This window comes from Coenobita brevimanus, chromosome 27, assembly GCF_032717465.1.
Source record: "Coenobita brevimanus isolate Jiangsu-jjx chromosome 27, ASM3271746v2, whole genome shotgun sequence".
NCBI lineage: Eukaryota > Metazoa > Arthropoda > Malacostraca > Decapoda > Coenobitidae > Coenobita > Coenobita brevimanus.
This window is the reverse complement of record NC_136980.1, coordinates 20,033,294-20,048,973: the sequence shown is the minus strand read 5'-3', so window position 1 is coordinate 20,048,973 and position 15,680 is coordinate 20,033,294. Positions and strand designations below refer to the sequence as shown.

The 15,680-nt window shown below is 42.9% G+C and overlaps 1 protein-coding gene across 1 annotated transcript in view; it reads right to left on the bottom strand.

Annotated features, from left to right (window-relative positions):
- Positions 1–2,704: 2,704 nt before the first annotated feature.
- The window catches only part of LOC145394488 (uncharacterized), a 66,815-nt gene continuing 53,839 nt past the window's right edge, over positions 2,705–15,680 (bottom strand). Inside the window, 2 exon segments of the mRNA XM_080268337.1 lie at positions 2,705–2,871; positions 13,019–13,264. Coding sequence (XP_080124463.1) covers positions 2,705–2,871; positions 13,019–13,264 — 413 coding nt within the window.

Genomic DNA, 15,680 nt, shown 5'->3' with positions numbered 1-15,680 from the left:
TTCCATCTTTATTTTCCGTTGTCAGAATAACATATCAATGCGACATTACATCCATCCCATAAAACTTCTCCATGACTAACGACATTTTCAGAGAACCGTCAGGACTGTATTCTTGCGTTACGGTGCAACTCAGTACTGAAGATGGAAAGTAACTTTCGACTAAGTCACTTTGGAGAAAGAATACTAAGGAAGAAGGTATATATATATATATATATATATATATATATATATATATATATATATATATATATATATATATATATATATATGTGTGTGTGTGTGTGTGTGTGTGTGTGTGTGTGTGTGTGTGTGTCTGTCTGTCTGTCTGTCTGTCTGTCTTTATACACATACACATACACACACACAATGGTAGAGTATGCATTATCGTACATGGGAAAATAAGGGTTAGCGCCTCACCAAGGAAATAAACTTTGGGAGTGTTTACCCGGCCACATACTGCTTTGGGGACATAAGGGGTACTGTGGTTGATCCAGTGTCACGTACTATAAAGTATGCTTGCATCCGGTCGGCTTGCACAGGCCGATTACACTTGGTTCACAGATAACACACACATCCAAAGCCACACCAACATTACAGTCACACTTACAAGCACTTCTTATCCTACATACAATCTCTACCAGACAGCCGAAGCCACTTCATCGAGATACATAGGCTGTATTGTTCCCAGTTCAGTAGGGATAGGCCGGTCCTGCAGTGGACATTCAAACATGATGATGATGATATATATATATATATATATATATATATATATATATATATATATATATATATATATATATATATATATATATATATATATATATATATATATATATATATAAACCTAAGACTGGATCCAGCCTTAACTTTTCATATGAACATACATCAGTCTAGTGCTAGAGAGAATACCCACAAACACACATACAGTATCAGGGTCATAAACGAGTCTGCAATGAACACAACAACGCGGAAAGCTTAAGCAAAGACATGATATTATGTCAAGTAGAGAGAGAGAGAGAGAGAGAAAGAGAGAGAGAGATTGCCTCTAGTTATTACAGCCTTACCCAGATCATGAGTAGAGCAAGAGGTACGCCTCGGCACTAATAGCTGAAATTCAGTTACTGACAAACTGAAGCCCAGGCACCTCTGGCAGCTCATTATATAGCCCACACTCTTTTGTAAGAGACCGCGTTGCCACAACAACTTCTTACACACACACACACACACACACACACACACACTCACATATAGTGCTCCAAAATAGGCTGTACCAACTGTTTAATTGTCTGCTGAGAATCAACCTCAGTACTGCTTTTGGGGGTCAGTTTATATATATATATATATATATATATATATATATATATACGGAGAGAGAGAGAGAGAGAGAGAGAGAGAGAGAGAGAGAGAGAGAAAGAGAGAGAGAGAGAGAGAGAGAGAGAGAGAGAGTATATTCGTCTCTTGATAGTCCCAGTAAAATGAAAATTATAGCTATCGTATTGATAGGCTTATGCACGGCTGCCATTTAGGGTTAAGAAGCACCTTGTTTACTTGAATTTGGCTTTATTTAATCTGGTAATCACATAATTCTAATAATTTGTTTTACTGTCTTATATCCCGTGGATAAAATTTTAGATAATTCACATGTAATTCACATCAGACTGAGAACTTTGGTAACCACTTTACACAGTGGATGTTTTCTTTATACTCTTTGTGTTGCTACCTAACACATCATAAGTCGCTAACTGCTCCAGGTCGTAGAATGTCCCCAAAGTGAATACTATCATCTGGCGGTAACAACAATAAAACAACTTAATATGCCATCGTAGTGATATGGATAAGGCATGTGCGCACGGGGCGTGATGGCGAGGGAGATAGTGTTGCGGTGTGACTGGGGTATACTGGTGTGGCTAGGATTGGGGTGGTTTGATGGCGTACTTTGGAAATGGTTGTGTGTGGGGGTGTCAGAGGTGTGGCAGTTGGCTGTGGTACGGTGGTGTGATTGGTGTTGTGGTGATTCGCCAAGGAGTATGATGGTGTTGCGGGGGGGTATATCAGCCAGTGGGTGGTATGGCAAAGGTATACCAAGATGTGGGGTTGTTATTGCAGGAGTATATCAGAGGGATGGTGATGTTGCAATGGTATACCAAGAGATGCAGTGGTGTTGTAAAGGTATAGCAGATGTTTCAGGTGTGGGAGTTGCAGAAGTATACCAGGAGGTGCATGATGTTACTCGACTATATCGTGGTGGGGTGATGTTGCAAAGAAATACCAAGGGATGAGATGATGTAGCATTATGTCAGGGTGTGTTGCATAGGTGGGGGATGTTGTAGGCATATATCAGGGGGTAGGTTGGTTGCAGGATTATACCAGAATGTGCGGTGGAGTTGTAGAGGTATATTAGGGGAGAGTGATACTTGAGAGGTATAAGGGAATGAGATGTGTTGCAATGGGAAGGGTAATGTTGCAGTGGCATATAAAGAGGATCAGGTGCTACCGGGTTGATATGGCAGAGGCTAAGCTGGTGCTGAAATTATACATCATAAAGTGTTGCAGAGATTGACTCATTCAATATAATGACGCCTTTTGTAGTTTACTCTTGTTTTCATTCAGCCTGTCACTCCGATAGACTTCTTCTAGAATGACTAACAACGCTGGATATGGAGAGAATGAAATATAAATTACTTAATCTGCTTGAAACGACAGGTCAGTCTGTTGCAGGAGTGGTGACGGGTTAGGGCCACCACGAGCAGCCAGCAACGGGACAGCCGCCGATGGGGTTGACAAAGCGATGCTTTGTGTTGACTGACATCTTGTTGGGGTCCTCAAGGTACGGCAGGTACTCACTGCAGTCGCCCTCCTCCGTGAACAGTGCTGTGGGGTAGATCAGCACGTAAGTGAGGTCAGCTCACATTTTGGGTGTAAGTGTGTAAAAGTTCAAGTTCAGTTGTGTGACAAGGGGAGAAGTGAGAAGTGATAAAGTGTGTGGTGAAATTATGCTTCTTATCAAAATTTAATAAGTCGGTGCGTAAACTAATCCCTGATCTTTTGTCAGATAAGAATTACATGTAATTGATAGATATGATTAGCCTGCATCCCACATTACAGACTGCAGTCAGCAGTTATAAAGAATGGTCAGGCATAATCAAGCATCACCGCACTTGTCAAATGTTGTCGTCAATAACCGGGAGCTTGTCAGCTGCTTCGGCCTCAATATCAATAAAATAGCCCCGTTATGACAGTTTCCAGGAGACAACGAGTGTTCCTGTACAAGACCTAAAGAGCGCCGGGAGTACTGTACTTCTGTCTGAGCTGGATTGTGATAAACAAATTGGATGGACTCTTACCGATTATCCTTAGAATTTAGCTTAACCAAAGAGAGTGAAGCGAATTATCATTTGGCTGCCAAACCCTTTACTACAAATACCTACCTACCTTCAAGGTAATCAGACAGTTACTTCCGCCTTCATAACAGCGAACGTGTCAAGGTGTAAGCAAATCGTTATTCTTGAACACCTGTTATTGTTAAATGAATACAGCATGCATGCCACTCAGCACAATTTAGTCAGCGGCAACAAAGAGATGTCAGTTGCATCCTATTATCATCACACACCTCAGAATTTATCCACAAAAACTGGGGGATGAGGGTTGTCCACACCTTAGCGTTTACAGTCTTCATAGTCCCGAACACCTGCACATGCTGGGCCTGTGATGTAACTGACAGGGGATATAAGTGCGCCCCAAAGCCTCAGACAGTCAGTACAAAGGTAGCCGTCATTACTTAATTTTTCATTCCATAAGGACTTCTCACTAGGCAACGACACTCTTCCATTTCAGAGAGAATAATACGTTCTTTCCATGGTATCTTTCCTTCCCTGACTGATAAGACAAATGGTTCAACATATGCCCCAGTCACAGTGCAGGTACGACTTGTTGCAGACCTGAAAATCTCGAAACTAGTCCCTGACCACGGAGGTCTCCAAGCAGTCATGCCACCGATCGGCTACCGGTCGTCGTCCAGTGTCTGTCCAGCGTCCGTCCAGTGGGTGGCCAAATGGCGACCATGGCAAGGTACACACAGGTCAAGACACCGACAGGTGGCCGGCCGGTTGTTGGCAGGCCACCAACAAATGGTGGCCAGTCCACGTCCTGTCGCAGTTTAGACTGCAACCTCTAGGCCGCCACTAGACTGACACCGGCTTCAGATTGGCTGGAGGCTAGTCTCGTTCCAGCCCACCACCTCTCGCTTGACCAATTGTCAGCTGGATGGCGGCTGGACTTCAACCACCATCCCGAACAGGAGGCTTGTGGACAGGGGCTGCCGCAGTCCAGTCATCGCCTTGACAGAGTGCTGACGGCCACTGCACAGAACATGCGGCGACCGGCTCCTCTGTCCGGATGGCAACCACTGCTTAAAAATCAGGTGTCACCGGCCAGTCACAGTCAGTAAGCTGGCCAGACACAGTCCAACCGCCCGCCAGGCGGCTTCCGTGTAATGACATCGGTGGTCGCGGGGAGGTTTTTCGTGCAGCATAAAAAAAACTCACAACGATTTTTTGGTCGCCATGGTGCCCTGCGGCTAGACCAAGACATATGAAAACTGGTCGTAAACCTCACCAAAACCAACCACAACTTGCAGGTCGCGGGTGGTTTGAGATGAGTCATACCTGCAGTGTGACTGGGGCCATAGGTCTGTATACTCGTCATCGAAGATATGCACCGAAAGCAGAATTTTCTTACACAGAACGGAAATTCGGAATCCCGGGAGATAACCAGGTGTCACTGGGATGGCGGGACGTTCTCAACAGATGCTGTGAGCAGGACCATCATGTCGGCACCATAGCCTAAGTAGTCAGAGTTTTGAAGATCTTTACTGAACAACCATACATACATACATATATATATATATATATATATATATATATATATATATATATATATATATAAAATGCGAGAAAGAAGGAACCAAAGACCAGGAGCCTGCAAACTGTTCCTTCAAAAGAAAAAACAAAAACAATACAAAAGAGAACCAAAGTAAAGATCCGTTCATTTCGAGATGCCTAGACACACTGCGTTTGAAAGACTGGAGATCATAGGAAGTAGGGAATACAGACAGAGGGAGACAGTTCCAGAGTTTACCTGTTGCATAAATGAAGGACTGGGAGTAACTGTCAACTCTTGCATTAGAGAGTTGGACAGAAAAGGGATGAGAATTTGTTGCTTGACTCACCCGTCGTAGAGGTGGAGGGATGTAAGCAGATGGTTCAGAGAAGCAGTGACCATTGAAGTTGCGATAGAAAAGAGACAAAGATGCAACAGTGCGGTGAAGAGATAGAGGTTGAGGGGAGTCAGTAAGAGGAGGAGAGTTGATGAGACGAATAGCCTTTGACTCCACCCTATTGAGAAGAGCTGTATGTGGGGAGCCCTCCCACATATGAGAGTTGTACTCTAAACAGAGGCGAATAAAACCCGTGTATAGAGTCAACAACTGTGCAGGGGTAAAGAAGGTACGGAATCGGCTTAGCACACCTAATCTCTTGGAAGCAGATTTTACAAGAGATGTAATATGATCTTTCCAAGATAAGTCCCCTGTGAATGAAACCCCAAGCATGTTCAAGCATGATGCACGATTGAGCTGGATATTATGAACCCGTGGAGAGCGACCATGCTTCCGTAGGTACCGGGCTCCAAGCGACGATTTGCCTGAAATTTCGAGTCTTACAGAACTGAATGAAACAAACATCATCGTCTTGGACATGTTCGCGCGCATCCGGTAATATATATTATATATATGACCACATAAAGTCACGTGGTGGTGAGATAAAATGGCCAGAAGATGAACAGCTGGTGGCGCGAACAACCCACCCACCACCCGCCGTGATTGAGGTAGGTCATTGTCCGGGAAAAACAGCCTATATTTACCAAGGCATTCGGCAAGGATCACGTGATTACTGTAGCATAAACTCTCTCTCTCTCTCTCTCTCTCTCTCTCTCTCTCCAGAGGGAGGGAATGCAGAATGAAGAGAGAGAGAGAGAGAGAGAGAGAGAGAGAGGAGGGAGCGAATGGAGAATAAGAGAGAGAAGAGGGAGGGAATGGAAAATAAGAGAGACAGGAGGGAGGGAATGGAGATTAAGAGAGAGAGAGAGAGAGAGAGAGAGGAGGGAGCGAATGGAGAATAAGAGAGACAAGAGGGAAGGAATGGAGAATAAAGGAGAGAGGAGGGAGGGAATGGAGAATAAGAGAAAGAAGAGGGAGGGAATGGAGAATAAAAGAGAGAGGAGGGAGGGAATGGAGAATAAAAGAGAGAGAAGAGGGACGAAGTTCATGCCTTATCTCCCGACTCAAAGGGACGCTCCTTTGCCATTCCCGTATTTACTCTCTTTCTCTCTCTCTCTCTTTCTCTCTCTCTCTCTCTCGGGTGTGTGTGTGTGTGTGCGTGTATAGATCCCCTAACGCCTGGTGCGGGGTTGGTGGTGTCACGGGAGGAAAATTAGTCCGCGCTCCTTGGTGCCTGCATGCGTGTGCGTATCCTGAGCGTAAAAGGGGCAGTGCATGGGTGGTATCGAGAGTTGCCACCTGTTTAGAATACAACTCTCATATGTGGGGAGGCTCCCCACATACAGCTCTTCTCAACAGGGTGGAGTCAAAGGTTATTCGTCTCATCAGCTCTCCTCTTCTTACTGACTCCCCTCAACCTCTGTCTCATCACCGCACCTTAGAGGGTACTCCTATGGAAGATTATGTCCGGTTGATAGGTGTAAAAACTGAGTTTTTGATGCATTAAAAACAACAAGAGTATTTTTACCCCAGTCAGAGATATGACCCATGTCAGACATTAGGTGTGCCATAGCCTCATCCCTTGTTTGTTGATGTAACTGCTGAGATGGACATTGTGGGAACCGAATGGAAAGGTGAAGGGTGGAATCATCAGTGTACAAGTGGATAGGATTAGATGTAGAGCTTAGAAGGTCATTGATGAATAAAAGGAAGAGAGTTGGTGATAGGACAGAGCCCTGAGGAACACCACTGTTGATAGATGTAGAACGATGGCCGTCTACAACAGCAGCTATAGAACGACCAGAAAGGAAGCTATTGATGAAGGCACAGGTAAAGGGATAGAAACCGTAAGAGGGCAGTTTGGAAATCAAAGATTTATGCCAGACTCGATCGAAAGCCTTTGAGATGTCAAGTGCAATGGCAAAGCATTCGCCAAAGTCCCGAAAGGAGGATGACCAGGAGTCTGAAAGGTAGGTGACAAGATCGCCAGAGGAGCATCCCTGGTGGAACCCATACTGACAATCAGAAAGAATGTTGTGATAGAAAAGATGCTTTAAAATTTTTCTGTTAAGAATAGACTCGAAAACTTTTGAGACACAGGATGTTAAAGCAATTGGACGATAGGTAGAGGGTTGGGAACAATCACTTTTGTTTGGGACTGGCTGAATGTGAGCAAACTTCCAAAGAAGAAAAGGTACAACTTGACAAACAAAGGCGAAAGAGTTTGCCTAGGCAGGGTGTAAGCACTGAAGCACAGTTCTTGAGGACAACAGGAGGGACACCATCAGGCCTATATGCCTTGTTAGTATTGAGGCCAGTGATAGCGGAAAATACACCAGCTGAAGAAATTTTAATGTCAGCCATCAGGATGTCTGAGGGGGTATGTGATGGAGGAACAGCACCAAAATCGTCTAATGTGGAATTGGAGGAGAAAGTCTGAGTGAAGAGATCGCTTTATCAGTAGAAGAAATAGCTACAGAGCCATCAGAATAGAAAAGAAGAGGGAAGGATGATGAGGTAAAGATGTTAGAAAGGTTTTTGGCAAGATGCCAGAAGAAGCAGGAAGAATTTGAGCTGGAGAGTTGAGAGCATTTAGTACGGACGAAATTATTTTTAGCAGTGCGAAGAACAGACTTAGCACAATTCCGGGCAGAAACATAAACAAGATATGATTCAGGGCTGGGTTGTCTCTGATACTTTATATAGGCCTTGTCCTTGTTGTGGACGGCATTAGATCAAGCGTGATTAAACCAAGGCTTTCTTGCATTAGTCAAAGGATATGAGAGAGGAATGAATGCTTCCATGCCTGAGGGAATAATCTCTGTAATGCGCAAGGCACACTCAGATGGCTCCCAGCCATGGAAACAATAATCATTCCAGGGAAAATCAAAGAAGTACTGTCTGAGGGCCTCCCAAACCGCAGCTCCAAAGTGTCACAGACGATGTTTCTTTGGAGGGTCCACAGGCCACACCGGAGCGATAGGACAGGTTAAGGTAATAAGTTTGTGATCGGAGGAGCCCTATGGAGAGGAAAGATTAACAGCGTAAGCAGAAGGATTAGTTTTAAGGGAGGGGTCAAGTATGTTGGAGCTCTGTCCAAAGCAGTCAGGGATACAGGTAGGGTGCTGTACAAGCTGCTCTAGGTCATTAAGGATAGAAAAGATGTAGGCTCGTTCACCAGGTGGATCAATGAAAGGAGAGGGGAGCCAAAGGTGGTGGTGAACATTGAAATCTCCTAGAATGGAGATTTCAGAGAAAGGAGAAATGGATAGAATGCATTCGGTAGAAGTAAGATAGTCAAAGAATTTTTCATAGTCAGTAGAATTAGGTGATAAGTAAACAACACAAATATACTTAGTCAGAGAATGACAAGAAAGCCGAAGCCAGACAGTAGAGAATTCAGAAGAATCAAGTTCAGGAACATGAGAGCAAGATAAATTGTTGCGTACATATACACAACATCCACCTTTGGCTTTGAAATGAGCATAAAGTTGGAAAAAACAGAAAAGGGTTTGCTGTCAGTTGCCTCAGACAGCTGAGTCTCTGTCAAGAAGAGAAGGTGAGGTTTAGTGGAGGAGAGGTGGTGTTCGACAGAGAGAAAGTTAGAGGAAAGGCCGTGAATGTTGCAGAAATGAAGAAGAAAAGAGTCAGACAGTGGTTCCAGGCATCTCTCTGAGTCGTCACTGGGAGAGGGGCTGATGGTGGGAGAATTTATGGTCCCACCCCCCCTGGGAACCCCGATGCCTGATTTACTAATGCCATTTTTTAATTTTAATTAGAGAAACTTGTATTGGAGAGCATGCTGGCCTACTCTCTGTGTTACTGAGACACTGCAAAAGTTCAGCAAATGAGAATGGTCAGGAATCTGTCCCGTGGGCTGATGAAACGGGAGCTCCAGCTCTCCCTGTCATCAGCTTTCCATTCACCTTGGGATTACTGCCTTGCTCGACTGGTGCTACAGTCTACTCTTCTCTCTCTCTCTCTCTCTCTCTCTCTCGCTGTATATATATATATATATATATATATATATATATATATATATATATATATATATATATATATATATATATATATATATATATATATATATATATATATATATATATATATATATATATATATATATATATATTCTTATTAATAATAATGCTAATGCTAATGCTAATAATAATAATAATAATAATAATAATAATGATAATAATTCTTATCATAATGATCCAGTTTCTGTGTTTGTTTCTTTGTTTGTTATCGTAACACAGCAAAAACTCTGCAACGTAGGACAGGGTTTTATATTGCTAGGTACCGGTAAAATGCTCTAATTTTACAAGTCACTCATTTCTGACCTTTTGACATCGAATGAAGGCCGCTGAAGGCGGGTTTTAAGCGAATAATAATAATAACAGCAATAATATTTAACCCCTTAGCTCCCAGAGTTCCTGTATGAGGGATTTTGCTGGAAGGGTGCTAGGCGTACCACCCTCCGCCTGTCGGCTCATAGTCATGAAGGTCGTACTGTATGTCCCTAACCCTGGGTTCCCTCCTTTATTAAATTTTGAAAATGCCCATTTCTGTCCCCTACCGGGGACGCGGGACGTAAAGGGGTTAAAATGAAAGAAAAGCATTCATAAGCCAAATGCAAATCGCTTTCTAGAATATGCTGTTGGCCAAGTCCAAGATTTTAGCCGTATCTTGATACCCTAATGGTCTCATGTTGATAGCACAAGCAGTTCATGAGATATAATGGTGCTAAATGCTGGCGATAAAGACTAGTTGACCTTTGACAGCGATTTTGGTGACCTTGACCTTGACCCCGAGTGCCTATTTTCGAATTTGGCCAAAAATTTCGCAATATCTTGATACCCTGAAGGTTTCATGTTGATAGCTCAAACCGTTCATGAGATATAATGGGAACACACTCACACACAAACACACACACACACACACACACACACACACACACACACACACACACACACACACACACACACAGGCAGGCAAAAACATTATCGCTCCACGTTCTAAAGGGGGGCGATAAATATAACACCAAAACATGGGCGTATAAACACCACCACATGGTCACCAACTGAACCATATGATCACAGTATAAACACCACCACATGGTCATGGTCCTTAACGCGACTAGGTAATCATACAGATTATCACATTGTCATTAAACATCACCTTAGGGCCTTGAGCACCAAAACATGATCACAAAAACACTGCCACATGATCAAAAACACCAGTACGTGGTCACAAAACGTCACCTAATGGTCACTAAAATTCACTCTTTGGTCATAAACATCACCCTGTGGTCATTAACTTTACCTCACGGTCATAAACACCGCCACATAGTCATAATTCACCACCAAATGTTCAGCGTCGTAAAGCACCAGAAAAGTATATAAACATCACAACATCGTCATGGTCATAAACAGCATCCATGGTCATAAAACACCAGTACATGGTCATAAAGTAGCACCACATGATCCTGGTCATCAACACGACAATACACTGATGATCTAAAACACCACCACAAATACATGAGGCACCGCCCCATGGTCATAATGTGGTGTTCTAGTGTAGCATTAGGGTGTGGAGTGTTTGGTATATTAGTATTTGGTTGTATTGATGGTTAGTAGGAGGCCCTAACCTCACCGTAACATTTTCCTGCATAAAGTGACTACAGGAAATAAAGACACTGTTTTCAAAATATGATGTTCCATTATGGTGTCAGTGTTTGGTTGTTGTGAAGATCAGTTGGGAACCCTAGCCTCGCTATATAACCTCCCTACCTACTGTATAATGATTGTGTGGAATTTAAGGAAACTATCTTTATAAAGTTATTTTTTGTTATGGTAGTAGTGTGTTGTGTAAGTGAGATATTAGGGAATAATTACAGTTAGTATCAATAGGAAACTACTGTGTAAAAGCATCACCCCCTACCCGTTGTGGTCATATCGAAATTACTAAAAATGGTATTTTGCAATGGTGTTAGTGTTGTGTATCTCTTACTTGATTAACTTACGATGGTAGGAGGAATATTAAAGTCGGATGTGAGGCAGAGGGGAATTATATTATTAGTTAAATTGTACAATGATAACAATTCAGTGATAATACAGGGACAAACTTGTTATTATTTCCGTACTGTAGCGAGAGTGAAACTAATACTTGAGGCGCTAGTGTGTGAGCGAGGAGTGTGAGTTAGCGTGACCGTGAATGAATGTGTGAATGCTTGAGTGTGACGTGTCTGCTTTACGCGATGCAAATGTGTGTGTGTGTCGGAGTCTGGGGCTAGAGAGAAGAACGAGGGACCCGGGCAGGCCACTTTTATGACAAGCTGCAGCAGGGCACGCTGGTGTTAGTGTCCCTAGAAGGCCCGGTGATTGGCTAAGGTGAGGCACGTGGCAGCTCACTGGAAGGTGGGGTCACGAGGCCAGGGACTGCTACTTCATAGGTCAGCGCAGCAGCTGAGTCATAGTGGGACGCAGTACCACCTGGTGCGTGATTGGTCGCGCAACTGTGATCTTCCCGCGTCGACTACAGGTGGGCGACAATGCGGCGTCCCTGACCACGTGTATACTGCTGACCGAGTGGTGCATGTAATATGATACAGGGATACATGTTTGATGCATACAATGGTGCAGGGATAGGTGTGTGGTATGTGTGAATTGTGGAAGTGGATTATTACGCCACATTAGTGGATGAGTTTGAGAGAGTGTGTAAGAAACGGAATCTAAAGGTGAATGTAGGGAAGAGTAAAGTGATGGTCTTTGAGAGAGGTGAAGTTAGTGAATGTACAGCGAGGTTGGATGGTGAGGAATTGGAAAATGTGAGTACGTTTAAGTACTTGGGTAGTGTGATGAGTAAGGATGGAGGTTTGGAGGATGAAGTGCTTGAAAGGGTACATCAGGGAAGAAAGGTTGCTGGTTCTTTGAAAGCAGTGATAAGAAACAGGGAAGTGAACATGGAAGTGAAAAAGTTACTACATGACAGTATTGTGATACCAACTCTAACGTACGGAAGTGAAGCTTGGACATTGTTGGAAGGACACAAGTCAAGAGTGAGAGCAGTGGAAATGAGTTATTTAAGAGGAGCCTGTGGAGTCACGTGGAGAGACAGGCTGACGAATGAGGATATAAAGGAGCGTTGTGGTGTGGATGTGGATGTGATAGGAAGCGTTATGAGGAACACACTGAGGTGGTTTGGCCATGTGGAGAGGATGGAGGGTGAGAGACTGACGAAGAGAGTGTATGTGAGTGAGGTGGAGGGGGGAAGAGGGAGGGGGAGGCCGAGGATGAGATGGAGGGATGGGGTGGAGAGGTATATGAGATAGGGGTGTGTGAGTTGGGAGCAGGGCAGTGAAATGGCGGGGGACAGGGCGACTTGGAGGCGATTTGTTTGTGGCCACCCCAAACGGGATTGAGGCGTCTGGCAATAGATAGATAGATAGATAGTATACAGTGTATGGTAAGTGAGATTATTAGCGTTTAGTTGTTATGAGGGTAGGAGGGAGCCCACACCCTCACCATACCACCTCAGTATCTATAGTGGTTATATGGAAATTAATGACACTTATTCAGAGTATGATTTTCGCTATAGTATAGGTATTTGTGTGCGTGTGTGTGTGTGTGTGTTTGTGCCTCTCAAACTGAAAGTAATCAGGCGGTAGCAGGAATAAAATAAAGGACATCGCCGGACTGAAGGGACTACTGCTGTTCTGCACAGGATATTTCTTGTACTCACCCTTTATGAAGGTTACCGTCTGTCCCGCCACAAACTTCCTGTATCCTGCTAACTCCTCCTCCGTGGCTTCTTTATTGTATGCACAGAAGTTTGTTATTTCAATGATCTGCTGATAAGTACGATCAAGGAAATCCCCATGGCCAAATTCCGTGGCGTTTATGGACCAGCGCTGGGAGTCCGGGTCCAGTGCGTCGAAGAACCAGTCGTTACTCCGATCCTTCGGCGAGCAGGCAAGACCGGTTGGGCCTATGGGGAAGAAAAAGAGGGATTCATGCATATTTTGCTACACACAGGTCATCCCGGCTGGCATTTAATTTCTGGTAAAAATCACTCTCTCGTCCTACAAGGCTTGCAGGTTTGCATTCAGGTTTCCAGTGTGCTGATGGCGGTTTAAGAGAAATAAAAGGAGACGACAGAATCCAAATGTCAGACAAAGCAGAGCAAAAATAGGGCAGCATAATAAGCTTATTTGATACTTAGCGAGAGACTTGATCCAACAATATTTTCGAAAAACTCCTTTCTAAAACCCCCTCGTAGTTTTTTATATTATTAACCAATACTGAATGCATGTTTTTATTGATCATATTCAATTCAGTGGAAAAAGAAAACTCTAGCCTTACCTGTACAACTTGCAAACTTATTCCTTGCAGAAATAAATGAGTGTATAAGAGCATCTTCAAACTTCTTTCATTTCAAGATGTATGAACATATTGCGATTAAAGGACTGGAGACCATAAGAATGAGGAAAGACAGACCGAGGAAGATTCAGAGTAGACTAGCTCATTCATAAATGACTGAGAATACCATTGTCTCTTGCAAGAGATATTTGGATAAAAAAAAAAGGGAGTGAGAGTGTGTGAATATACAGGTGCTGCATACCTACCTACCACAATGGGAAAGAAATCTACAGGTATGCATAGAGGTATAAAGAACAGTGATAAGAATAAGTATCTCTCTATTTATATATTTACGGTATATCATTAGATACATATATTTGTATCTACCTCTCTCTCTCTCTCTTTTTCTCTAATATATATATATATATATATATATATATATATATATATATATATATATATATATATATATATATATATATATATATATATATATATATATATATATATATATATATATATATATATATATATATATATATATATATATATATATATATATATATATATATATGCAAGAGAGAAGGAACCAAAGCCAACAAGTCTATAAGACTGTTGTTTCCAAGAAATTCAGGATCTATTTCTCTCCCGATGCCTGGACACTCTGTGCTTGAAACACTGGAGGTCATGGGCTTTATGAAATACAGACAGACGAAAACAGTTCCAGAGTTGACCTGTTCCCGCAAGAAGGAAAGGTACATTTTGACAGACATATGTGGAAAAGTTTGCTAGGTAGGGTGCAAGCACAGAGGCACAAATCTTGAGGACAACTGGAGGGACCCCATCAGGCTAATAGGCCGTTTTAGTATTCAGGCCACATCTTACTACAGACTGTGAATATTTTTTTTTTTTTTATGTGTGCATCTTCATGCATTTTCATATTTTATCAAATTAATCGATTCCTTTTTACAGGGATGGTGAGCTATCTGTATAGATTGTGATTATTTTACTCATTTACTCCTGTTCATTCATTGCATTCTTCGTCCCTCATTTTTCGTTCACTCAGAATTTCTCGTTCACTCACTCCTACTTCATCCCATTTTCTCCTACTTCCCTTCACACTTCGCTATACCTTACGCGTTCATTCCCACTCATATTAATTGTATATAAAGCATATCTTTTCATATGCTATAAATATTTTCATTCATTCATTCCTTCATTCATTTATGTATTCATATATCTCTTTATTTACTTGCTTCCTATTCTATTAATGACTTTTTTTTTTAAGGGTACATCTCTTCCCAATTGAATCTGATAGTGAAACTGATGATCATGTATGTGATGATGGTGTAACGTATCTTCGAAGTGGCAAATATTACGATAAAAATACCGTAACTCCTCTAACTACTACTACGACTACTCTTACTACTCTTACAACACCTACTACCACCTATACCAACCCTACCATTGCTGCTCCTGATCCAGATATATCGACATCAGATACTCTATCATCTTCCCCAACCGATTCTCTAGAAGTCACACAGCCTTCCCCACAGCCTTTGTCCTTACCTTCTACTACACATACACCTTCACCAACCCCGATACACACCACTGTAACTGCAACAGTCCCTTCTCATGCACTGTCGCAACTTACTACAGGGGCTACTTCCTCACTTTCGCAACCTCACCCTCTTCCTACGATGGCTAATCAGGACCCCCCACCTCCCTAGTCCATATATTTGGACGATGATAACCGCCCCAAATTTACAGGAGAGGACAGTACAGTCTCCATCTACGACTTGCTCAGAGAGGTCGAAACAGACATTCATAATCGGCAAATCACAACTGAACCCCTGAAAGTCTCTTATCTTAGGCTGATTTCACACAAGGCCACTGGTGGCCGTCACCGGTGGCCTGATAGTTGCCTCCCGTAGTTTTCAATGGAGCCTTTCATACGGGGCCACTGCGGTTGCCTGGCCAGCAACCAGCTCCCGACGGGGGTTCGCTAGCGCAATTAGTGTCCGCGACTGGTGGTTGCTGCCACT